General features: G+C 39.7%; 1 protein-coding gene across 1 annotated transcript in view; it reads right to left on the minus strand.

Moving 5' to 3' along the window:
- Positions 1-26759, minus strand: part of ABCA13 (ATP binding cassette subfamily A member 13) — a 453377-nt gene that overhangs the window by 103647 nt on the left and 322971 nt on the right. The window contains exons 48-51 of the mRNA XM_037837193.1: positions 10621-10675; positions 8649-8826; positions 6207-6322; positions 1083-1239 (exon numbers count right to left, since the gene is read on the minus strand). Of these exons, the coding sequence (XP_037693121.1) occupies positions 1083-1239; positions 6207-6322; positions 8649-8826; positions 10621-10675 (506 nt within the window). The remainder of the gene's footprint in view (positions 1-1082; positions 1240-6206; positions 6323-8648; positions 8827-10620; positions 10676-26759) is intronic.

Consider the following 26759-nt stretch of genomic DNA (forward strand, 5'->3'; position numbering starts at 1 on the left):
TGCTCATGAATAAGTGAACCTGACTCATTTGAAACAGGCATCAGTCCATGTCCCATTCGAAATGAGACCAACCTCACATCCCTTAGAACCAGTAGCATTATACCTTTTCTTGACCATTTTTTCATCCCTTCTGTCAGTCAAACCCCTAGGTACCTGGGAACTACTGAAGAATTAGAATCCATGCAAACAGCAGGGAGTTGGGAGAAAGCAATGTTGTCAGAGGTAAAAAATAGAAAGCAGAATTGAAAAGGATGGGGGCAGAGGAGAGTGCAAATCTGAAGTCCATACTCATGGGCAGCTATGGAAAGTTGAGTAGCAAAAGGATGGGTGAAAGCAGAGGACAAGAACCAGGCATGCCACAATGGGGAGGAGAATGGAGAAGAAGGAAAACAGCAGGCCATAAAGTGGTGCACCAGCAGAATCAGGTTGAAGCTTGACCTAGAGACCTGCCGGAGATGATATCCAAAAAGGGGGCTTGTTAGTGGGAACGGCCTATTGGATAGAGATGTTCTTTGGGAAAAGCAATTCCCTCATAGAGAGAAAGGTCCTTAACCACCAAGCCAATCCTCATGGATGGCCCTCTTCTCCAACACCTTGAAGGTAACAAAATGAACTTTGTGCCAGGAAAGGGGTCAGAATCACCTCTGATACTCTTCCTGACATACTGTGCTCTGAGAGTGCAGGAGCCACTGTGGCGGATCCTACTCTGTTGTGTCTAAACCCAAAAGGAGGAACGTTTGCCTCTTCCCACCATGACATTTCAACATGTGCATGCATGTATTCATCCATCCAGCTGTCTGATCAGCAAATAGAAAGATGCTGGGGATGCAGCAGTGACCATTTCATCAGCCTGCCCTCACTCATGGAAAGTGAGTATCTCTTTGCCGCTCACTGCCAAGCCTGGCAGTGGCTCTTATAAAGATGCAGTTGTTTTAGTTCACTAGAGTTAAATTCTCACAATGGAGTTGAAAGGCAGTGGACACAGGTACATTTTCATTTAATTCTCCTTGGAAAAGCAATGCAATGGGCATGAGTAAACATTCTCTTCTGCCTTTGGGGAGGTGAGACTGAAGCTCACTGACCTGAGCTTTGGAGATGATGGCCAATAACCGAGGCATGATGGTCATGAGCATGGTACAAAGGCCAAAGATGAAGTTCAAAGAGATGTGGGAGATGAAAGCCACATCCGAGCTGGAGAAGATTCGGGACATCAGATACATCCATGGAATAGTTGCATATCTGAAAAGTAAAATGAAAAATAATATGAGTTCACCATCACATTTATGTGTATAAAGACTGAAGTACAGAGGAGGTTTTATTGGCCTGGTCATTTTTTTCACAATGTGAACAAAAACACACTTTGTAACATAGCCAACAGTATTTTCTATATTTGGATCTTCTTATGACACTGTGATATCAAGGAAAGAGCCCTGGGTAGGGTCAAAACATATGGCTCATGGGTGGGCCTGGACTTGCCCAGGTCTGGACCTGGGGTAATTCAGTTGATTTCCACCATTGTCTCATCCCTGAACAGGGTTGCCTGAGTCTTGGTCCTTTACTTTGATTTTCATCAAAACATCTACTTTGTTGTAGATAGAAACAAAAGATATCTAGAATATGAAAACCTGTGGAGCTCACTACAAAAATAAGTCACAAGAATTAAAAATGGAAGCTTCCTTTGAAGTCAATTACATTTTGAGCACTGTGTTGTAAGTTTCCACAGATTTCTCTAATCTAATTCTCCTGTACTCTCCAACGTGATACTGGAAGGTGGGTGTGATGACTCTCATTTTATACATAGGGCCATAGGGGATTAAGAAAGTTAATTTAAAATGCTTTGATCAAATTTCCACAGCTAATAAGTAGCAAAGCTGAAAGTGGGATTCAGTTCTGTGTGCTGGAAAGCTGGGGAGTGAATGGCATTTCTAAATACTGAATCCTAGAAACAGACCCCACAAATATCAGAGGACTTCAAGATCCAAGAGCACACCCACAATGAACTTAAAATGAAAATACCTGCATTTCTTTTTTCTTTCTCCATAATCCTAGAGCCAAGTTCAATCCATGTGCAACCTCCTTTAACTTCTTTCTGTTTTGGTACCACTATACCCCTCAAAGGAAGCTGGTACTTTTAGTTATGGAAGCAAATACCAGCAGAGGAGTCACCTATTTGAAATCACTACCTTCCTCATGAGACTTCTATATATTGAGAGTTCCTGCAAGTCCTCTGTACGCTCCAGATAAACTTGTCACTGTTGTCTTGTCATGACTTATTGGTTTAACCTACAATACTCCATTGCCTTCTGAATGCCTGAGGTTTTCTGAATATGTTAACTAGTTCTGAAAATTATGAGTCTTCCAAATGATGTGAGAGATTCTAGGTTCTTAAGACAGCTATTTTTATCTCATGCAATTCCTTTTTCATATGAAATCTATGATATTGGGGTATGTCCCCAGGTCAAAGACATACCTCTTCATATTTCAGAAAATATATATCTGTGATATTATAAATAAAATTATATATTCTTTCAGGAACATCATTCAAGAGCAGTATGACTCATAATTTGGACATAAAAAAATCATTTACACAAAAGCTTTAAGACAATTGAAAAATTGTTCTAAAACAGTTACTATACCAAATAATTAAATCAAAGTAATTACCAGAGAGGTAAGTCATGACTACTTTGTGCTCTAATTGTCAACACCTCTGACGGAAATAAAGTTCCACAGAGAGGAATCAAACCCTCATGCTTATTTATACCCCAAACACCACATATTCACTCTCTCACTCTCTGCCTTACTACCCTCCCACATCTGGCTGCTTTGAGAAGCAAATGGAAGAATAGTATCGGAAATATTTTTGAAACGGAAGTATAAGCATTAGTAGCAGTTTGTGAACTAAATTTTGGAGAAGCTCTAATTGCTGTAAAATTCATTCTTAGAGGGAACCAAAAATCACTCCAACTTGAAACTGCTGATTCAAACTCGATATTCTGGAACAACTTATGACAAGTTGGTTTTCTTTTCCATGCGACAGCTCTTTAAATAGCTGAAAATAACTATTTTGGTCCCCTCTTAAGGCTTCACTACAAAAGATCCAACATAGCCATGTCTTTTCATTTGTTCCTTATAGGAGAGGGTATCTAAGAAAAGCTATTAAATTTTGCAAGGTGGGGGTTAGGGGAATTTCATAGCAGAACTCTGCACAGCATTTGATGTGGCCTGCCTGGTAAAAAACATAGCAGGACTACCAATTCTTTGGGTTAGGATCTTCATATCCAATAATGCCATCTGGGAACACAGTGGTCTCACCATCCTGACATCAAGCCTGGACAGCCCCAGTCTGCTCTTGAGTGACCACTTAACACCTTAACACTAATCTCTGCTCCATTTGTGATCCTTCTGAATCTTTACCTTGTTACTCATTACAAGAATTTTCCTTACTGGGTTATGTCATCTAAATCACTGACAAGTAGATCAAATCATTATTGAAAAAAATAGAATCAGAGACAAAGCCGTACATAGTCTTAAATGATGCCACCAGAGAATTCCCATCAGTCCATTACTGAACAGTTTTTGAGTATGTTTTTCAACCTGTTGTGAATCCATCCATCTTTCTTTACTACCTTTCCATCAGCCACCTTCTCCAATACTTGGTTCAAACATTTTGTCAAAATCAACAAATTGGCAGCTCTAGTCTTCCTTTTTTTTAAAATATAGAAATTAAATTGGTTTATATAACATGAGTTATTTTTGATGAAACCTATGGAGGCTTTGTAATCTCCACCCTTTTATTAAAACATAATATCACTTACATAATTATAGAATTTGCTGGAGATGCACTGTTCACAAGTTTCTGGAATTTGGGGGAGGGGTTCCACTTTGAAAATCGGCCCCTCCCATTTCACTGCATAAATTTCCCAAGATCCAAAACAGGATTCTGGGACTTCAGCTTCTTAATCTTTTAGCACCAAATACGGAATTTTTCTGGGTCTTAAAGTTTCAGTTTGTTTAAATCAGCTAGTCTGTCTTTACTTTCAGACACTTTTAGGTTTTAATTTCCTTTTCTGATGCTAATTATCCCCCTTTTCAGCTTTAATGTCAAAATTTCCTTGATAGAGTGAAAAAAAGAAGAAACTTATCTCTAAGCATTTTTATTTTATTATGGCTTATGCAGACCTATTCATTTATCCGTTATTTCCTCAGACTCCAAACAGTTAAATAGCATTGTGTAATGTCTGGACATGTTCTTAGGTTTTTGCTCATTCTGGGATTCAGTCTTCTTGGGGTTGCCCTTGGGCTGCCCGTACCTGAGGGTTTTTATGGGGAAACAAGGGGTGAGTGAACTTATACCGTCCCTCAGAGGTGGCCAGGGTACACCTGGAAACTGTGGCTCCCTCAACTGGGTCTTGTGGCTCCTCCACTTTGTCAAAGACCACAACTTACAGGGAAGGCCGCCATTTTCAGAGTTGTGTGCGTAACTGTGCTGCAATGAGGGAGAAACCTTTACAATCTGAATTCATCTGTGAAGCCCCTGCAGTGTTGCCCTGTGATATTGGTCTGTCTCTCTTTCACTCTTCTTCACTGGAATTTGCCCTAATGGCACACACTGCCTGAATTATCTTTTTAGATCCTCTCAGTTCCTCTAAACCACGAATCCTTAACTTGAGTGTATAACCACTGTTGGCCTGTGAAGGTACTTCAAGAGATTGTTGAATCTACTGAAATGCTTTGCAAAAATGTCACAAAGCATTTGTCCGGAAAGAATCCTTAGCTGAATTCAGGTTTTTAAGGGGATTCACAAAGAAGACAAGGTTAATGGAAATTTCCAAAAACATGAATTAGAGTTTCTAACCATTTGATTTTTGTCTAATTTTTTAAATCTGCTCTCCTAAAAGTTCAGAAATAATTTCATAGCAAAGCCTGTTTTACTCAGAGTATAGAAAGACATGATGACACTATCCATTCAACTGAAATAATAAACTGACATCAAACTATTTTCTCAGAACTGGGAACACACATACATAGATCTTTACATGTGGGTTTGGAAATTTCCAGTTGAGTATATTAATAGGACTACTATAAGCATACTTTGTAACTAAAGACATAATATCTTCTAATATTAAAATTCTAATAGTAACAATAATGACACAATTCAAGTGTGAGCTCTTTACCAGACATTGTACTTGATGTTTATATGAACTACCTAATTTAATCTTCACAGCAACATAGTAGGAGTTTTACAAGGAAGAAACAAGGCTTAGATAGTAATTGATTTTTCCAAAGCCACAAAGTCAGTGAGTGGCAATATCAATATTCCCAAGGAGGGCTGTCTATCTGTCCTGTCTGCCTACTTGTCTGTCTATCTATCTGTCAGTCGGTCTGTCTATGCCTATCATCTATATATTCTTCTATTCATTTACTTACTTAAGTAAAATTCTGTCCCCTAAATAGATACTTTGAATAAGCCTAGGTCACTGGTATAACTGTGAGCCATGTAAACGCTATTGTATTTGTTATCCTTGCCTTAAATAAAAGCAGAGTACTTTATTTCAAAAAAAAAAAAAAATTAGCCTTGAATTATAATAAATTAATATGTCAATTATTTTCCCCACTGTTTACATTAGCAAGCATCTCTTACACACTTAGCCTGGATGTAGATATATAAGAAGGCACATAATTATATATTTCTGGTAGCAGGTACAGATAATTTGGGGATCACTGACAATGATTATTACTTCTGATTTTTCAATTTTCCTCTAACGAAAAAAGCTAGAATTTAGACAAAACATTTCCAGATGACTGATATCGTAGGGGAGGGAAAAATAAGGCAGACAAAGAGCTTCCTGAGAGAAACTCCCCCAATTCAATTTCAGAGGTAACTGGATTATGAGTCTGAGTTCCCAGATTAACATCAAAGTGAGAATAACAGAGAATCCATTTCAAACTGCCCAAGTCTGCCAAACAGCTTGAGGGTCTTTCTGAGACAGGGCAACACCTTCGTCGTGATGACCTCAAGCACCCCCTTCCCCCATGCTCACTCATCATCTTGCTCAAGCTTGTTTTCTCACTGTCGCTTGTAGAAGCCACATAATTGCTTGAAAAGAGAGAAAACCATGAAGCTGACAGTGGTTCAGAGCCATCCTGAGGGTTTTCACTTTCAGAAAACAAACCATAATTCTGCAGCAGCATTTCTCATCACATACCCGAAAAGTGCCAGCAGGAGGGCCGTGGCTGCCAAGTTCTCCCGGAAAGTAAAAGCTGTTAACTGGAAGGCAACAATAATGGCGACACACAGGCAGACAGAAACCAAATAAAAGAGCTGAGGAAATAGAAAGGGAGAAAGGGGGACGGGTTACATCAGATGAGCATATTCATCCTCATGTACTTCTCCCAAAATTTTCCTTTCAGCTTGCACCTGAATTTATCTCCTTCTAAACTCTTCTGCACCCTAGAAATTACACAGCAATGCAATTAGCCTTGGAGTGCCACCTAGACCTATGTCCTTAGGGAAGGAACTTACAGGAATCCAGAATCCTACAACCTATCATGGCTTTCCACCACACTTAGAACCAAGAACAGACTCTTTACCCTGTCCTACAAAGACCTTGGTGGCACTCCCCACATCCCTTTCAGACCCCACCTTGAGGAGCCTCCACACACTGCCCGTGATAGCATTCCTGGGCTGACTCTCACGCTCCAAGATCTCTCGTCCTTTGGCATCTCTGTAGAGGTCTTCCCCAATGTCATCCCCTACCTGACTCCTTATTTGTCAGATCTCAGCTTAAATGCTACTTCCTTGGCATCCTTCTTGAACCACTCAACTTAGAGTCACCCTCCATTCCTATGTCAGTCATTAGCCAATTATATTTTGTGTGTGCATTTGTTCATTTATTTACTTGTTTGTTTTCTGCTTCCTCTTATAAGAATATAAGCTCGATGAGGGGAGAGACCTCTGCCTTATTCACTGCTCTATGCCCAATACCTCGGGCACAGCTTGACCCACAGGGGAATCTCAATGATCTGTGTTAAATGAGTGATTGAAAAGAATAAGCAGGGAGCTATTGGAAAAAGGTGGAACAATGGTCACCCAAGGAGCAAATAATACTCCCTGCCCTTAAACCCCAAGGTCAAACATGACAGGGTGAAGAAGAGGCATGTGTAGTGGGAAGGATAAAGGGATAATAAACTAAGGACTGCAGAAACGAGAGGAGACACAGGGGTTTTGGAAATGCTATTTGTTCCCTGGTGTCCTAGTGTCCTGCCCTGCTCTGAGCTTTCATTCTATCTTGGTGTCTCCTTCTTCCATTTTCCCTTGGAAAACCATGGTCATTAGATGTCATTAAATGTCAGGCATGGGATAGTAGACAGGTTAACTGCAGTATGTGTCTCTAGCAACAGAATTGAGTAAGGAGTCAGGTTTGCCCTGCAACATGTGCCCTGCCTTTCACTAGACATATAATCTTAGAGAAGTCACTCTCTCAGAGACAGGGGATTGGATGACCATCATGTCTAGGTCTTGCCTGAGATCCATTAATTGGGTAGGGTGCTTACTAAAATACAGATTTCCAAGTCCTTCCCAGAACGAATCAACCAAAACCTTGAGGGATAGGCCCTTGGAAATCCTTATGGTTTGTAAGTTTGCAATGATTCACGCCCTTGGGCTAGTGCAGAGAAGAAGCTGATTAGACTAAATGATCTCCTAAAATGTTGAGGCAATTTAGGTGTGGCCCATATAAATCGCACTTAAAAAAAAAAAATCCATCTTATCTGTTCAAGAAGAAATAAATCAGCTAAATTATAAGCCAGCTCAAAGGAATAAACATTACATGAGACCAATGTGTGGACAGGCCAGTTTCTGTAGGACTGAAAGCTAGATTCCGTGCAGAGTGTAAGGCAGCTAGTGTAGCATCTGGTATATTGAAGGAGTTCCGTAAATGCCAGACCCTTTCTCCCTTCTGTTAATTTAAGTATGTTCTTCTGTAACTTAGGATGAATCATATTGATGAGGACAAAGTATCACTTTCCTATGAAAACGACAATTCTAAGTAATACTGAAAGTAGATACTGACTGTTGGAGGGCCCTTTATCATATTAGATGTGCTTTTTGATTCAAAACAAGTGTTTTGGTTTCCGGGAAACAACACAACATTGCATCTGTTACTATCCTCTTAAGGAATGAAGAAAATGATCTGCAGTTATTTCCACTAGAGAATTGAATACGTAAAGGAAAATGCTAATACCTTTTGCACATATGTGCAAATGAGGCACATGTCATGTTGGAAGTGGTTTCATGTAAGCAGATGACAGATTATTTCTAATTATTTTTATCACCTCACTCCACCTCCCAGAAAAAACATATTAAAGGCGATTATTTTCTCATCTCCCCAGTAAGAAACTTTACATTTCTGTGCAGGTCCCTGATTTCCCAGATCTTCACCCTTCACCTTGTCACTCTTTCCTCTTTTGAAGCAATCTTAAATGATTGATGGTGATAATGAAGGTCACTTAACCTGAAACACTCTTGCCAGCAAATGACGCTTTCTTTTGTGGAGGGTCTGAGGTGGCCATACCCCTTTCCCCAAACACACCCACACTAAATGGATCACTATCAGGGAGACTTATGAGATTGCAGCCCCTCCTCCTACCATGTCATACAGGAAGTTGGTGAACCAGTACGTCCTGTAGCCAAGGCCACTGAGGTGCTGCAGCCTCTTGGCTCCAGACACCCTGTCCTTGACCACGTAGCTACCGATGGATGCCGTCAGGATGGAGAATCCCAGCACGATGCAGAGGGCAACGCCACACTGACGGATACTCTCCAGGCTGTAGGCAAAACAACACAGTCAGACAAAAAGCATGGGTCTTCTTCTGGTTATTAACAACCAGTGATGATAACAGTTCTAAGAGCCATTAATTAATTAACCACTTACGATCAACCAGGAATATTGACTAAGGACATTTTATTAAATCCCCTCAACAATCTTTTAAGACATGGATAGTTATTCCCAGTTTACAGAAGACATAACTGAGGATCAGAAAGAAAAAGGAACTTTTGGAATCTACCCAACTCAAAGTCTACAGTTGATCATTGAGTTAGACTTCCAATTAAAATTAAAAGAAATTCCTAGGGTGGTATCCATGGTAAGCTATGGCTTTACCCATATTGGGACCATCTTGCTACATAAACAACAACTGCCAGCAAGGGACATGCATTAGAACGACATACATCACTGACCCATCTCTGAATTTCATCACACACAATATCAAAAAGATTTTATAATAAATAGGGGTCTTTTGCAGTGATATACATTGCACACTTTTTGGATCTTTTTTTTTTAATTGGAGCACTATTCGCATTCTTCTCTTGAGTCAATTAGCACCTTCCTCTCAGGTTACTCTTAAAGGACAATCAGTTCACATGATGGACTACCAGTTGATGGACATGATGAAACTGCTCACCAAGCACTCTGTAGTATATCATGCCCTCTTTGCAAATATGGCTTGTGTTATAATAGACATCAGTCAGCCTATACCTAGAATTCTGAGCAGGAGTCAGAGACTGTTAGTTGTAGAATCCTGAAAATCAGTATACAGATATGAGGACAAACTGCAACCTGTACTTCCTGCCAACTTAACAACTTGGGGGACACTGGAGCAGATTAGTGTTTTCCAATTCCATTTGATAGATAATAGGAAGTAAATAAATAATATTTCCATCATAAATTGTTAACTAAAAGTTTGTCAGCCATATGATAGAGAAGGAGGATAGGAAAAAAAAGAGAAGACGAGGCAGGAGATTGTACCTTTTACCAAGACAATGAGAACTGACGTTGAACTCTGTACGTTAAAAGCACTGGCTTTATTACCACACACGACTCTATCTAGACAGTGTGGGAAGCCTTACAGAAGTAATTTTCAAGGAGGCAAGGCTATGGTTATCTATATTAATGCAATGTTTATGATTTTAACCCATAAAAAGTTTGCTGGATAATCTGGGGTCCCATAATCATCAGTGCTAGAACAATTGCTGCTTTGAAATACATTTGCACGAGTTGCTCATCTCTTTTAAGCACAATGTGCTTTGTCTTTGAAGAATCATTTCTCCCACACTTTGCAAAGAAACGTCCGTGCCCCGTACCACCAACTATATATGCAAAAATCTCTTAGGGCAAATTCAAAGACAGAAAATTACCTCTAAGTAACCTAGTGATTTTCCTCCGCAGCCAGAGTCTTTTTTTTTTTTAATTTTTTATTGTAGTAACATAAATACAACTCAAAATGTCCCATTTTAACCACTTTCAAGTGTACAATTCAGTAGGTATTAACTACATTCATAATATTGTGCTCCCATCACCAATGTCCATTAACTCAACTTTTTCATCACCTCAAAGAGAAACTGCACCCAGTCATCTATAACTCTCTCTTTCCTTCCCTCTCCCTGGCCCCTAGTAACCTGTAATCCAATATCTGTCTCCATGAAATTTGCTTCTTCTAGGTATTTCATATAAGCAAGATCACACAATATTTGTCTTTTTGTGTCTGGCTTATTTCACTCAACATGATGTCTTCGAGATTCAACCACCTTCCCCGCCTCCCACCAGAATTCCTTCAACTCACATCTTGTCCTCGTTCAGCAATGCTCCTCCATATGGGTGGCTATAGAGCGTTATTCCTGCAAAAGAGAAATTGAAAAATAAGCCCTCAAGCATCATACACCATACCTGCAGACACACAGAATCTCGTCCCGGTCAAATAACACCTGTTTGCGTTTGCCCAGACCCTGGCCCAGAATATGAAACAAGACCAAATTCCATCCTGGAATTCAGCTAGTTTGGGCTGGGATTGTGGTTCTGGTTGTTGCTGTCAAACATAACACACTCTCTAAGACATGCATCATGCTAACACACACACACATTTTAGTGTCTGATTCTTTTAAGTATTCTGTGGCCTGGGTGATAGATTATCCATATTTTACAACTGAGGAAATAGACTCAAAAAGGCTGACTAGCAATATGCAGAGGATCGCTTAATGGAAACCTGGTAAAGATTCAAAATTCCACCTCTAGATCAAGCCAGGTTTGGACAGATAGAAAACTGGATCATTTCATGAGCCCAGTTCTTTTTTTAATCTTTTTTTTTTTTTTTTTTTTTTTTGGCTTATCTGTTTGCTTCTGTAGGTGTGTGTCATTATAATGCCGAGCCAATATGGAAAACTTATCATCTGCTTATCAATTACAAAGATGTTATCGTGAAGGCTGTTCATAATATTATACAATGTTCTCTACAAAAGACCCCCTCCTCAGCAAATTCTAGCCAATATTGTATCAAGAAGAGCTCCATAAATTCAAGCAAAGACTGGTGGTTCATCTTAAAGGCATTGTGAGATGTGAGATTAATCAATTTTCTGTTTTTTAACCAGTTGCTTCAATGCTCGGAGATAAATGCATGGCTTGTACATGGATACCATCACTTTATGTATAACATCTTTGCTTCAATTCAGGTTGCTACTCTTATACTCTACTTCTTCCACCTCACTTTTAATTTCTCCCATCAATTTTAGGTAGCATTACATCTTTACCGAAACAAGGTGGGGTATATAAGTAAATATAAAAAGACTAAAAGGTACAGAGTTGGAACAGACTACGGTACTCCAAAATCCTGGACAGCTTTGCCACTAGGCACCTTAATGTCTGCCCATCTGTCAGCTGTCCTCTGTCCTGCTGGACCAGTCTTGCATCCTTCCATTATGGGCTCAGCCACACACAAGAGTGAGTTCTGGTTCTTAGAAAATATAGTGGGAGTTACTGGTTCACCAAGTCTCCTCTACTGTTTTCCAGAACAATTTCTTGATTATAAATTAATACCGTCTAGACATTCTGCTTCCTGTTTCCAGTTTGTGTGCTGAATGTCTGCTGGGTGATTTCCTAGATCCTAGACCAGCTTTACATATTTGTCATGAAATGAACTGCTGGGTCTCAACCACTTGGACCAATAACACCTACCTGTCTTTCCCCTATCTTTCTTTCACTGAACTTGGCTTCTAGCCCCACTGACTATGGTGTCTCCCAGCCTCCATCCTTCCAAGATAAATTCTCTGTGTATGGTGCTGACTCACAGTGGAGTTTCAACGTGATGAGCAGCCCAGTATCAACCAACCATATCAAGCAGTCGCACAAAAGTGAATATAATTTTAGACAGTGCTTATGCAAGATGGAATTCTTTCAAAATTTGGTGCATGTCTCACTGGGATCTGTAGATGGTGAGAGTAAATTTGTAATGCTGTGTGCTTTTCCAGGCTCCACACATGAATGAAGACGCTGATAGATTAGAAAGCCTCCAGAGAAGTATGTTTGGCTCCATGAGGGTCTGGGAATTATATTATTTTAGGGACATATGAGAATATTAAAATTGCTTATCCTGAAAATACACACACACAACCAGGGCAAGAGGGAGTGTGAAAATGTATTCAGAGAGCTAAAGAATTGTCTTGTAGCAGAGGAAATACACTGAGGGAGAGAAAAGAAAAGCCACCATGGTGCCAGGGACATGCATAATATAAAAATGAAAACCTCAACCATGGTTACAGAAGAGAGAGGCAGTCATATTTAATGCAGTGAGCTTTGGGAAAGAGCCAGCAGTCACAGCCAAACTGCCCTCTCTCCCACTCCTTTTGCACATGGGCTCTGGAGTCTCCACAGGCATTGTCTCCACCCTGGATTTGAGGAATATGAGGCCAGCTCTGCAAATACCTGAATTCCACAAAATGCACAGTTAACTTGTTTTCTTTCTGAACCCTCCACTCATAAACAATTCAGAGGGGCCACAGCTTTTCATTTGGTGCTGGCTTTGAGTCCTATAATTTACATATTTTGCACAGAGTAAATATTTAAGTGTAACATTTTGGAGGCACAGACATGCTCTGTGTTTTCTCTCCCAGTGTCCTACGGGGAACCATAACGTCCCTGGAAAACAGCCCTCGTGCTTGTACTCGGTTCTGCAGAAAGAGTCCCTGGATTTCCAGACACTTTTAAAACTTACCATTAAGCTACATATAACTTCACAGCCCGTTCCACATTTTCACCATGACATTAAGATATTCCCCTTACAAAAATAATAAACAGAGAAAGAAAGCTCCTCAGAACACAAAGTTAATGATGGGAGAGTCATTCTATAAATAGGAAGATGTCTCAAATTACAATCTTAAATCGAATCCCCAGATTTTTACAATAAGGTACCACCATCCAACCAGAACTCAGACAACATGTTCTTGTATTTGGTGGCAGAAATATGGGCACTGGACATTGATTGTGTTTCATCAACTATTGAATGGAGATTTGCTAGCTCCCCAACAGGACCAACGATGCATTCAACAAACTTCTTTCATGTGCTCCCTATGTAGCTGCAAGCTCATGAGATGTGATAAGCAGGCCCTGCCCTGAGTTCACCATTCACTGGAAGAAACAGACTCAGAGAAATAGAAACAAGGTCAAAGGATGGAGGTACATCTAAGGTTACCAAGCTAGATGGGGAGGGAATCAGGGAGCTTCCTGGAGAAGGATCCTGTTAAATAGTGTACGTGAAACCCCCAGCATAGTGCTGGTGTGCAACGGGAGCACCACTCTCCAGGGCTGCTCAGCGACTGTAAAAGCAAGTCAGATTGAAATGTGTGTGAGGCAGAGAAGGAAGGGAAGGGGTAGGTATGCACATGTGAAACCCATGCATTTTTTTGTTGTTGTTGTTTAAAAACACTGGGTGAGCTTTTAATTCTCATTGTATGATTTGTCTATCACTACATTAGAAACATTCAGAATCATAATTGTTCTTTAGAAGTGTCCCTGCAGGATTAAACATACAAAACAGCAACTATTTCATTAAATGGGTGTTTAGGATATAGATTTTCATTTTTCAAAAAGGGAAGGATCTTAGAATAATTGAAATAAGTGACGCTTGTGTCGATTTTATCAAAAATATTAGTAAGGAAGGAGAGAACAAAAAGATGCAGATGGGGTACACTCAATTCCCCGAGAGTCTGGGTTTCTCTATGTCCCTGAGAAAGCAGCAGCAGGTGGAAGCAATTACACCTGCACAAGCCCACACCCCCACACTCTCTCAGGTACCTTCTCACAACACTCCCTTGTTTCTCAAAAGAGTAGAACTTGAGGAATCAGAGACCCTTCCATGGATTCAAAGGGAGAGAAGAAGGTTGGTGATTGGTCTCACTTATTAGGAATCCTCCAAATGTGACTGCTCTTGGGACAGAGCCCAGGATAGAGAAAATGGGGTGGGTGGGGAAAGAAACTGAGGCAGAGAGTTGTTCTAGTGGCTTATCTAACTGAAGTCATGCATAATTGCTAGCCAGATGAGATCCACAACCCAGATTTCCCAGATTCTAGTTTAATGCCTCTTCTGAGAGACTAGGGAGAACATTTAGAATCTTCAATATTCTCTGTGCACCAACCCCCACCTCCCTTATTGCAATGGACAATCCATGTAATCGGTTGCTATTTTCATTGTATTGTGTGTGCCTTGCACTTTGGTAACAATCGTATAGTGATAGAATCATGGAGCTGAATAATGTTTGGAGAAGCCACAAAGCTCTCATGAAAAGGGCAATATATAGTTAAATAAAAAGGGTTATTGTTTCAACACCATTGAAGAGAAGGCGATTCACTCAATTCTATCCCTAACAACACTTCTAAGGTTTTCAGAAATGCTGTTCCCAAATGTAAATTTTGAGTCCATTTGAATAATTTCTTGTTTGATTATTTTTATCATTTATATTCTTGCTTTTCTTTCCAAGAATTGGCCCATGGTAATGCATAGAAATGAGTTTTGTTGTTTAGTATTCTCATTATAGCTACATCTGTTATGGCTTCCAGACTCTGCATTTTTTGTCATTTGTAAAAATGCACATCTGCACTTTTGTCCAATATCCATGTTGACAGCAAGATACTTAACATATCTTCAATTCAAGTGGTCGCTCTCAGGTTCATTACTTCTATAAAATGTATAAAATGTATGTCTGTGGGAGTATTAAGCCCAGTTTCTGTGAGCATCTACACCAAAATGAAGACTTGTCTCAACATCAATATATGTGAAAAAAGATTGTGCTCTTTCAATTAATTCCCTGTGATTCAACAGCTATATGGAAGAGTATACAATGTATCTCAAATAGGAAAAGTATTAAGAGAAATATATGAACTTTCTGACTGAAGGCAATTGATGGCTTTCCCCCTCTCTCCTTCTCCTCCTAATTCCTCCTGGAAAAAAAGAGATATTTTTCCAATATTAAAATGAATCATTATTTTTATTGAATATTAGATGGCAACTGTAGAAAACTAACCAGAGATCCTCACTTTTTGCATTTAGATATTCTCTCCAGGCTTTTCTCTACTCATATATATATGATTATTTTTAAATTGTGTTTTACATTCAATCTTCTATTTTGTGGATCATTCTTGATCTTGCAATTATAATTATTATTTTTTTACCAAATGTACATAAGCATTTTCATAATCTATGGGCTTCACTAGTACCAACAGTCATCAAAGCTCTTTTATTCTGTGGATCCAATATTTTTATGATCTTATTTTGATTAATCTCTCAAATGGTTGACATATGCCTTCAATCATTGGTTTGTAATAAGAATATATCTACAGTATATTTCTGAGCCATATTATGCATGAAGATACTTTTCTGTGGCCTTTCATTTTAAAAGCAATATTTTCACTAGGTGGAGAATTTGGAGTTTACGGCTTGTTTCTTTCTTTCAATTATCCATAGACAGTACTCTATTACCTACCAGCTAAAAGGTCAGAGACTAAATTCTGGTTCTGGCCAAGACAGAGAAGCGCTGTTCCTCCCAGGTCCTCTCGCCTATGGCTAAAACATTCTGGCATAACACAACAAATAAGCATAGAAAAAACTATGAAATGGGGAAAGAAGAGGCAGCTATATAGGAATTTCAGGACTTGAGTGACATGACAGGAAGTCCCCTGGGTTTCCTTATTGCCTCCCCTGCATCCCAGAACACCAATGGGCACAGACAAACAAACAAAAAAAAAAACCATAAAACTCAACTCCAGGAAGAGCCAGTTCCCCTAGCCAAACAACCAAGAAAAGGGTGGCCTAACAAAAGCAAACATTTTTGGCAGTACCTGCCCTATTCCTGCAAACACCAATGGAAAACTGCACCCCAGCCCTGAGATTCCAGCAGGACTGAGTGTGAAGCTGAGTTTACGTGACCCACATAGAGGTAACAACTCAGTGCAAGCTGGTCCCCCCTTTGGTTGGTGTCAGTGGGGCTGAGTGGGACAGCGGAACCCCATCCATCTGCAGTGAGGAAGTGTAAGCCAGTGCTCCACACTTGTCAGGATAGGCGAGGTGGTGTCCAGAGGTAAGCAAAACACAGACACCTAGTTAGTCCTCACACAACACTGCAAAAGCGGGATGGCCTGCCAGAAAAGAATATTAAATAGAATCCACAGTCACCATACTGTACACAAAAAGTCCAGGATACAAGTGAAAATCCCCCAGCATACCAAGAACCTGGAAAATTGCACCTTGAAAGAAAAAAGAAAATCAACAGATGTCAACATCAAGATGAATCAGATGTTGAAATTATCTAACAGCCATCATAGAGATGCTTCAACAAGCAATTATCTCTAAGCATGAAAAAGTTAAAAATCTCAGCAAAGAAATAGAAGTTATAAAAAAGAGCCAAAAGGAAATTCCAAAACTGAAAAACCAACTTGCTGGATGTTCTCACTAATAGAGTAGAGATGACAGAGGATGGTGTAGGTTAGCTTGAAGAAAACAATAGAATTTACCGAATATAAATAATAAGAAAATAAAGTGAAAACAAATAAACAAACAAAAAAGAGTCTCAGGGACCTGTGGAAAAATAACAAAAGAGCTAATATTTATATTATCAAAGTCTCAAAAAAGGAGAGGAGAAAGAGAGACTGGAACTAAAAAGATATATATATATATATTAAAAGATACAATGACTGAAAACTTCCTCAATTTGGCAAAAGACATAAACCTCCAAATTCAAGAGCTAAGTGAACCCCAAATAGATTAAATCCAAAGAAGTCCACACCAAGACACATTGTAACCAAATATAAGAGAATTAACAACAATGAAAAAATCTTGAAAGCAGCCAGAGAGAAACAAAGCATTACCTCTAAGGGAACATCAATTTGACTGACAGTGGATTTCTCACCATAGACACCAGAAGGAAGTGGCACAATGTTTTTCAAGTGTCAGAAGGAAAAAACTGTCAACCACAATTCTATATTCAGTAAAACTAACTTTCAAAAATAAAGGGTAAATAAAGACATTCTCAGATTAAGGAAATTTAAAATAATTTGTTGTTAGCAAAACTACCATTAAAGAATAGCTAAAATAAGTTTTCTAAACTGAAAGGAAATGATTACAGAAGAATGCTTGGAATTCCTGAAAGAAAAGAAGAACAACAGAATGAGTAGAAATATAAGTCAATATAATAGGCTATTCTTTATAGAACTTCTTAAGTCATATTTGATGATTGGAGCAAAAATTAAAACACCATCTGATGTGGTGCTCAATGAATATAGAGGAATCACTTAAGACAATACATTGTAAAAGTGAAGAAGGAAGAGGGAATAAGTTGAAGTATGATGTCTACAATTCACTAAAAGTGGTAAAAAAAATCAATAACAGTAAAATATAATAGATCACACACACACAAACACAAACAAAATATATATGCAATGCCTAGTTCAACCTCTGAAAAAACTATATAAAACTATATACTAAAAAACAGTATAAATAAACCAGGATGCAATCCCAAAGAAGATTCAAGTAACTCACAGGAGGGCAAGAAAATAGAGAGGAATGAGAAACAGAGGAAACAAACGAAAACAAATAATAAAGTGGTGGATTTAAGCTCTAAGATGTCAATAATTACCTTAAAGGTAAATGGTCTCAGAACACCAATTAAAAGGCAGAGATTGACAGGATTGATTGAAAAAATATCATCCAACAATATGCTATCTACAAGAAACTACAAATATAATGATATAGATAGGTTGAAACGGAAAGGATGGAAAAGATTTACCATGTAGACAGTAATAAAAAATAATAATATTAGCAGAAGGCACTACATTAATATCAGATAAACTATTCTTCACCACAACTAAAATTACTACAGGCAATGAAGGACATTACAAAATAATAAACAACCAATCCACCAGGACGACCTAATCATCCTAAGTGTGTGTCCACCAGCCACTGGGACCTCAAAATACATGAAACAAAAACTGGTAGAGCTGAAACAAGTAATTGAAAAATCTGTAAGTATAGTGGGGACTTGAACACACCACTCTCAATAATGATAGAAAAACTGGACAGAAAATTAGCAAAGATAGAGAAGATCTGAACCACACAACCAACCAGTAGACCTAACCAGCATATAAAGAATATTTCACCCCAATAGAAGGATATACATTCTTTTTTTCAAGCACTGATGGAAAACCTTTATCAACAAAGATGATATTCTGAGCTAAAAATCAAATCTCAACAAAGTTAAAATAATTGAAATCATACAGGGTATGAATCTAATGAGAAATCAATAACAGAAAGACAACAGGAAAATGTCTGAACACTTGGAAATTAAACACGTCTAAACAATCCAAAGTTTCAAAGGAAATTTATAAAAAAGAAAACCAAAGTCAGAGGCCAGTCTTATTTGCATTATTTTGAAAGTAACATGTTTTGCTATTTAAATCTTTGGACATTTTTTCTTGTCACTTCAATTATTATTCTACTTTCTTTTTCTACCTAAATCCTCTAGATCTTCTCTCTGGTCAGTTTTATCATCTCATCTTTTTCCTCTGTGTTCTTAGAGAATATTGCATGTTTGTCCTCTACATCACAAATTCTGGGTGGTGAAGTGAGGTTTGCAATCATTGCATCCAATGAAAATTTATATTATTGTGTGCATCCTGGCCAGTTCCCATTTTATATCATCCTGCAACACCCCTTGGCACTTCTTTCTTGTCTATTATCTCCTCCTTCGTAGAGTTCACACATTTCTCTGTGTTCATGCAGATGTGAACTCATATCCACACTAACTCTCCCATGATAACAACTTCCCAACACAACAACGTTTTCCTTCTCTGACGTTCTAGGATCTTTTCTTTGCCCTTTGCTGTGTTTGATAGCTGGTCTTGCTGCTCATGTGTTTCTTACTTCTCCATGATACGGACAAGGACAATATTGTCCTGATGTTTTTCAACACCCAAAGTCCTAACATCCAGGGTGTCCCTTAACTCTCACTTGGGTGCTGTCAGAACCTTCCTCTCATCTATCTCACACTCCAGGGCTGGTTGAAGGCCGCTGATGGCAACCTAGAGTTACCTAGGAACATTTTTCAAAATCCTGACTCTCAACACTTACCCCAGAGCAATTAAGTCAAAATCCCTTTGGGTTTGAGACAGAAAACAGTCCTTAAAATTCCCAGGCAATTCCAATGTGCAGACAAGTTTGAGGATCATGGACCTAGCCTTCCCAAGAAGTTGCCAATGTGTCATTTTATTGATTAGTATTTCCATGTCCATTGATTTGGATGAGGAGTTGAAGAAGTTTAACTCCAACATTTTAGCCAACTGCTGTCACCACCACTACCACCCACAATAAAATAATATAAAATGATATAAAATAAAGTCAAAATACTCCTACCTTTTTTTATTCTTGCTCCCTTTTCCTAGAAGAAGATAATTTCTTACCTACTTAGACAAGAACTATTATTTCTGTTTAATCTGTTTCAACTTTCTCTTTTAGTCCCATTAAAACAAATTTCCTATCTTCTTTCTTTCATACTTCTATTTAATACTTTAATTCGATAAAATTGTGCCAACTTAAAAAGTCATAATAATGAAAGTAGCAAGTATTTATTTTAACAGCATATTTATCTTCGTTATGGAATATATACTGATAGACTATATTATAATAATCCTATAGTAATGACACAAAAGCTCACTTATTCAAATAATGCACATTTACTGAATACCTCCTACGGATTAAGGACTTTGGAAACGCAAATATCAATAGCATAAATCTGACGTAAATACCTTCCTTGAGGTGTTTAGATTTGTATGACTGGTGATAGAAAGGTAAACAAATGATGGTAACACAAGGTATTAAGTGCTGAGATGACCTAACACAGGGGCTGGAAAATAATTTGTCATAATATGAATGCTTGTTGAAAATGGATATGTGGGTGAATTTTAGATGCTAAAGTCTGTGGGAGAAGAGAGGGAGAGGATTTCAGCAGAGCTAATGTCTGATCTGGGCCTTGCAAGGTGAGCAGAAATGCATAAGGTGATGCAAAGTAACCAAGGTGCCCACGGCAGAGGCAAGCACATGTCCACAGGCCCACGGGACAGCAGGCCACTGGATACAGCGAGACTGGCTGCATGGAGGCATAATAATGTGGGGACATGGCAGGAGATGACGCTACAATGACAGGTGAGTAGCAGCTAGTGTATTCCTTGGAGGCCAGTTTAGATGTGTAGACTTTACCATGAAAGCAAATGTGGGGAATTAAAAGCCCCAAATATTGCATAAGAAGGACAATTTCAATGCTTTAGAAACTCTTCTCCCAGCATATGTCAACATCTCTATTGCATCTTCATTGCTGAATCAATATAAGTGGAATGATGAAGGAAAATACTTCAGAAGAAAGCAACCAGAATAGGAAGGAACTCCGAGGGGGCATATGATTGAAGGGTTACATGACTTGCCCAGTGATGGGCAAACAGGATTGGATTTGCACTTTTTTTTTTCATTATTGAGCCCCAAAGGGCAGGCAAACAGATAGACATTGCTGGGGGAATCCAAAAGAAGTGAATGAGCAAGACACGTAAGTATGAGAAAGAGAAAATTCCAAGTAAGGGAACTGCGACTTACGGTGGACAGTCATGATATGTTTTAGAAACAGCAAGGAGTCTGGTGTGGCTGGAGCTGAAATAGCAAAGGAGGAAGTATTTGAGACGATGCTGGAGGGGTTGCTGGGCCCCGATTAAGTATGATCCTTTGGGTCATTGTTAGGAGTTTGATTTTTATTACAAGAGATGTGGGAAAGCCTGAGGGATGATGTCATCTGATATCATATTCTGTGGGTGATTGTGGCTATTTAGGGAAAGTTGAGACTCTTGGGGTGGGGGTAACAGTGGAGCAGGGAGCCAACAAAACAGCCTGATGCAGGGGTCCAAAAAAGAGTTCATAGTCTCTTGAGTCAGGTGTGTTTTGATGAAGGTTCTGAGCCAGGTAGATTCACGGCTTCTAGGGCTGAACTGACAAGATCTGCTAATTAACCATGGGGTATACAAGGCAAAGCATAGTGAAGATGAGGAGCTTGGCCTCAAATTACTTTTAAGTTTCATTAGGATCTTGAAAAATATTAGCACATGACATTAGGTGCCATCGAAGTGCAGACAGTGAGAATAAAAGAGGGAATAAAATCTCTGACATAAAAATGTATCCAGCGTTCCTCTCACTCATTGCATTTACTCCGAAATCCATGCCTTTCCCTCAAACTACAGGCTGTACTTACAAAACTAGCCTTCCCCTCATCCAAATAAGTCCTGGACATCCTTTGCAGTCCTTAGCAGGGCACCCAAACTGCTTTCATAATCATTCAAAAGAGAAAATAATCCACCTTGGGGAATTCACTTGGCAAACCACATCTATACAGTCTAGCCCAACGCTAGCCTTCTGATATTCTAGAAACTGACTCCATTTCAATGGGTTATAATAGAGTCCTACTTTTCATTGGGGACTCTTCAAACCTGCTGGGACAGAGAAAGGTGCTGGACCTGGGTTCTGGTGAATCAAACTCTTACTTTACAGTGGGGATTTCCATATCTGTCAAGGCCACATCACAGAAATGTTGTGATGAGCAGCATGATGTGTTTTCTGTGTAGTCCAGCAAACCATGCGCTCCATTCTTATTTACTGGATGCCTGCTCTGAGCCCTGCTCTGTGTTGCTGCTGGGGCTACAACAAGTGAACAAAATGCATCCTCTGCTCACCGAGGTTTAACCAAGCTCCACATCATGGCAGACTTTGTTTCAGTATAATTATTAAAATAATAGTTCTCTATCTGCCTATTTCCTGTAATGAACAGGCAAGCATCAAGGGATGTGAGAAAATATTTTGTTCAGAGTCCTGCTTACAGGAGTGTTTAATCAATATTTTGATAAAAACTCACAGCACACTGTTCTCTTGTGCTATATCTTGTAGGATCCAATTTACAGCACAAACCTTCCTTTTCCATGATGACTGCATAAACAAGTCAGATTAGAATTGGCATTCTGATATTAACAAACAAAACACCTCTAAAGAAATTTCCATTCGCTGAGACTAAATGTATCTTTCAAGTCAACACAACTTTTTAACAAATAAAAAGCCCTCTCCTTTCAGCAGATGTTTCTGAGGTTATCGTTGTCAGGAACATCTGGTACCCCAGAAAGCCAAGTATACAGAGAACTGATTTATAATTGCAGTTCAGTCAACGCTGTTCCAATGTCCCTAGACAGTGATTCACTACACGGTGGTTCTAGCAAATACAAGATTTGGAATTATGGGTCATAGCCTGAGCCAGATGTAAGGCTTATACCTTTAATTCCAACTCATATGAATCTGAGTATGTCTTAGTAGTTACACCATGTCGTCACCTGTGAGGGGAATTCCAGTTATCTGTGATTATTGGTTTTCATTTCACAGACTTTGGCCTCACATCTTTCTGATTCTTCTGCTACTGTTCTCTGCAGATCTGTCTACAGGGCACACCCAGCCATACCATTCCCTTCTTAAAACCATTCAAGACCTGTGCCTGAGTTCCTAGGGCTGCCTAGCAAAGTACCAGAAACTGAAATGTGTTCTCTCACATTTCTGAAGGCTAGGAGTGTGGAATCAAGGTGTTAGCAGAGCCATGCCTCTCCTGAGGTCTTGCTGGCAACCCCTGGCATCCCTCAGCTTGTGGCATAGCTCCATCTTTGTCTTTGTCACATGGCCATCTCTGTCTGGGCCCAAAGCTCCTCTCCTTCTAAGGATAATGGTCATATTGGATTAGGACCCACCCTAATCCAGTGTGGCCTCATTTTAACCAATAACACCTTCAAAAATCCTCCTTCCAAATCAGGCCACTTTCACAGGAGAGGGGTTAGAACTTGAACCTGTCTTTTTTGGGGGACACAATTCAACCCATAACATCCTGACTTTGTGGGAGAATCTGTGACCTGGAGGAGGAGCTTCTGCCCAGTGCTGCCAGCCCCCTGTCACTTCCCTGCCTGGACCAGACCCCAGCTGCTGGGGATGCAGGGCTCACACCCATGGGCCCAGGCCTTTCCATGTGTTCCTTCTGCCTGAAATTCCCTTCTAGATCCTCCACCTTTCCACTCATTCTCTTCCAATCCCTATCCCTCCATCCCCAAGAAATGTCCTTAATCCCACTAGTCACTCAAGACTCAGCAGAAATGCCCTGCTCTCCAAAGTACCATTGCATGCCCCAGGTTCAGCCAAGAGAGTCCCCTGGACTTTTGTATCATCCTGTGCAGAAATACGTCATCACTGTGACACCACTACACTGTAGATGGTGTTTATTTCTTATTTCTCCAAGAATAACACTACGTCCATAAAGGCAAAGACTCTCCCTTCTCCATCTCCAGATCTCCGCAGGTCCAGTGCTCCAGAAACCTGTCATATGGCAGGCACTCATTAAAAGGCTGGACTCACATTGACACTTGTGGTTCTACTTCAAATTCCCTGCTGCCTTTTTTACTATCTCTTGATGGTAACAGTATGTTTTGATATAAAAGCAACTATTAAGTCACTCTTGGAGCTCTATTAAACTTCTTTAAGAAAGTGCTCTCTTTCTAATTTGGGTAAAAGACTCTAATTAAGAAAGAACATTTTACCCTTCGTTAGTTTACAAGACAATACAAATCATGGTTTAATAATGAAGTGAAAATACACACAATCACTGCTTGAATACTTTCTATTTTCCTGGCAGAATGCTAAGTACATTCTCTCACCAAATCCTCAATCAACCCTATGAGAGAGGTACTTTATAATATTTTCCAAGGGTGGGGGGGGGAAATCTGAGATCAAGTAACTCATCCAGGACAAGAATTACATAACTAATAAATTACAGAGCCAGAACACAAACCAAATTCATCAGACTCAAAGTCAGGATGCTGAACAAATACCTTCTACCTCAACACCCAGATGCTGCAATCATACAAGCAGTAGAAGATCCAGTAAAGGTAAACAAAGATACTATCATGAATTCTTACAGAGCCCTGAAATGTCTGTGGGAGACAAGAGAAGCATCCATAAATCTTCTGTTTGGTGTTTAATGGAAAATCAGATGCTAGAGTTCAGTTGGTGAATGACTGAGACGATTCTGGCCATTCTTGCTGCTTTCATGGGTCATTTTGTGGAAAGTAGAACAATGCTTTATTGCAACTGTATGAAGAAATGAAGACCAAAAGCCTTCGAGAGTAGGGTATGGCATCGAGCACAGGCTGGGGTGAGCAGCCAGGAGGATCTTTGGGTAGCAGAGGAATTCTGAGGATGAGCTCTGTGCCTGTAACTTATTTTCCTGTGAAGCGACTGGCACCCACAACTTCCATGTGGAAACAGAAGAAGGCAAGACACCACTATCCCTGGTCCATTCTGAAGGAATATTCATCCTTCAAAGTTGCTGCTCAGGATAAAACAAAGTTCTCTCACCCTACATTTATAGAATCCAAAAAGCATGGGTATTTTACTGAGGACATTTTTCTTAGTACTATTTTTTTCTCAATAGCTAAAATGCATCATTTTACCCTCACAATGCTCCACGAAGTAAACACAATTACCATCTGTAGTTTACAATTGAGCAAATTGACTTTGAAACATCGAATACCTGGCTAAAGGTCAATAGATCAGAAATGGCCAAAATTTGATTCAAACCCAGGTGGCTGCCTGACTCCAGACTGTCTTACATTCATTCAGCATGGCATCGATCGTCATTCTCAGGGCAGTCGGATGGCCACTATTCATGTTTTGTCAACAGCTTAGACAGGGGTAGAAAGAGTGGGCTGGAGGTAGAAAGGGAGAGAGGGATGAAGAGAAGGTGTTCCATAAATCAGAAACTCTGAAATGGTGGGCTGGGTAATTGCAGTGAAGCCAAACTTACTCTTGAGCAGGTTCCCTTCCATGAAGTCTGAGATGATAGAGACAAGTTCAGTGTCCTCTATTCAGTGGACCTCACTGTCACAGGGATTTTTGTTAATGTGCTTATTTTCAATAAGTGCTATAGCTCCTGTAAGAGACCCTGGCTCTCAAGAGAATGTGGGTTTTAGAATCAGAGCTGGATTCCAAGCCTACCCACACCACTTCAGAAGTGCAGCCTTGGGCAAGTGGTCTAATCAACACGAGCCTTACTTTCTTCAATGTATTATGGATGCTGGCAGATGTCTGTTCTTTTGTGAGAGAAGCTCTGATAATTTCAACCACTTCCAAAAGGACATTTCCACCTGTACATCATAAATGAAACCTGACTGATTGTCAGCTACTCTGTGCCTGTTCATGTGGGAAGGAGAAGGGGGAGGGAGTTTGTCAACACCCTCAGCTGCCACATGAGGTTAACGGGATACGGACGGACAGAAAAGGACTCTGAATGCTGTAAGAAGGCAGCTGACGAGGACTTTCCAAGAGACTGATGAAAGCAAAATCCAGGAAAGGTGTAAATGAGAGGAAGTGGAGGGGCTGACAGCTACCCACCTTTCAGGACATGTTTCCATGAAAAGCACGCATGTGCCCATCATCCCAATTATCTAACTGACCAAAGAAGGCAGACAATCTTCCTGTTCCTACTAAGAAACTCAGACTATTTTAAGCCATTGCAGTTCATTTAAAAGTTTGCATCAAATCCTCACACCCTATATGCTGCTATATTTTTATAAGATGTACTTATGCTTATTTTCAATGGCACACATTTATTTCCCTCCTCTTATTACTTGTGGAAGAGAATGTAGGAAGAACAGAGCCTGATTTTTAAAATACAGTTTTTTCAATAATGGATGTGCCAGTTTGGATATAATATGTCCCCCAGAAAAGCCATATTCTTTAATTCAGTCTTGTAGGAGCAAATTGATTAGTCATTGATTAGGGTGGAAACTCAATTAAATTATTTCCACAGAGGTGTGGACTCCACCCATTCAGGGTGGATCTTGATTAGTCCACTGGAGTATTTAAGTGAGTTCACTAGCTGACAGAGATGCTGATGCTGAGAGATGCTTGAAGATGTGGACAGAAGGACATTTGGAGATGCTGAGTTATGAGATGAAGCCCAGAGTTTGCCCTGGAGAAGCTAAGAGAGCACCTCCAGATGTTTAGAGAGAAATGCCCTGGAAGAAAGAAGCAAGGATGAACAGGAGCTGAGAGAGAAGAGCTAAGACAGAAGCCCAGAGACATTTTGGAAAAAGTCATTTTGAAACACATCTCAGAAACAAAGGATAAACTGACACCAGCCACATGCCTTCCCAGCTGGCAGAGGTGTTCCAGATGCCATCAGCCTTTCTCCAGTGAAGGTATCCTCTTGTTGATAGCTTAGTTTGGACACATTGATGACCTTAGAACTGTAAATTTGTAACCTAATAAATTCCCTTTATAAAAGACAATGCATTTCTGGTATTTTGCATTAATGGTGGCATTAGCAAACT

The sequence above is a fragment of the Choloepus didactylus genome, chromosome 5 (assembly GCF_015220235.1).
Source record: "Choloepus didactylus isolate mChoDid1 chromosome 5, mChoDid1.pri, whole genome shotgun sequence".
Taxonomy (NCBI): Eukaryota; Metazoa; Chordata; class Mammalia; order Pilosa; family Megalonychidae; genus Choloepus; species Choloepus didactylus.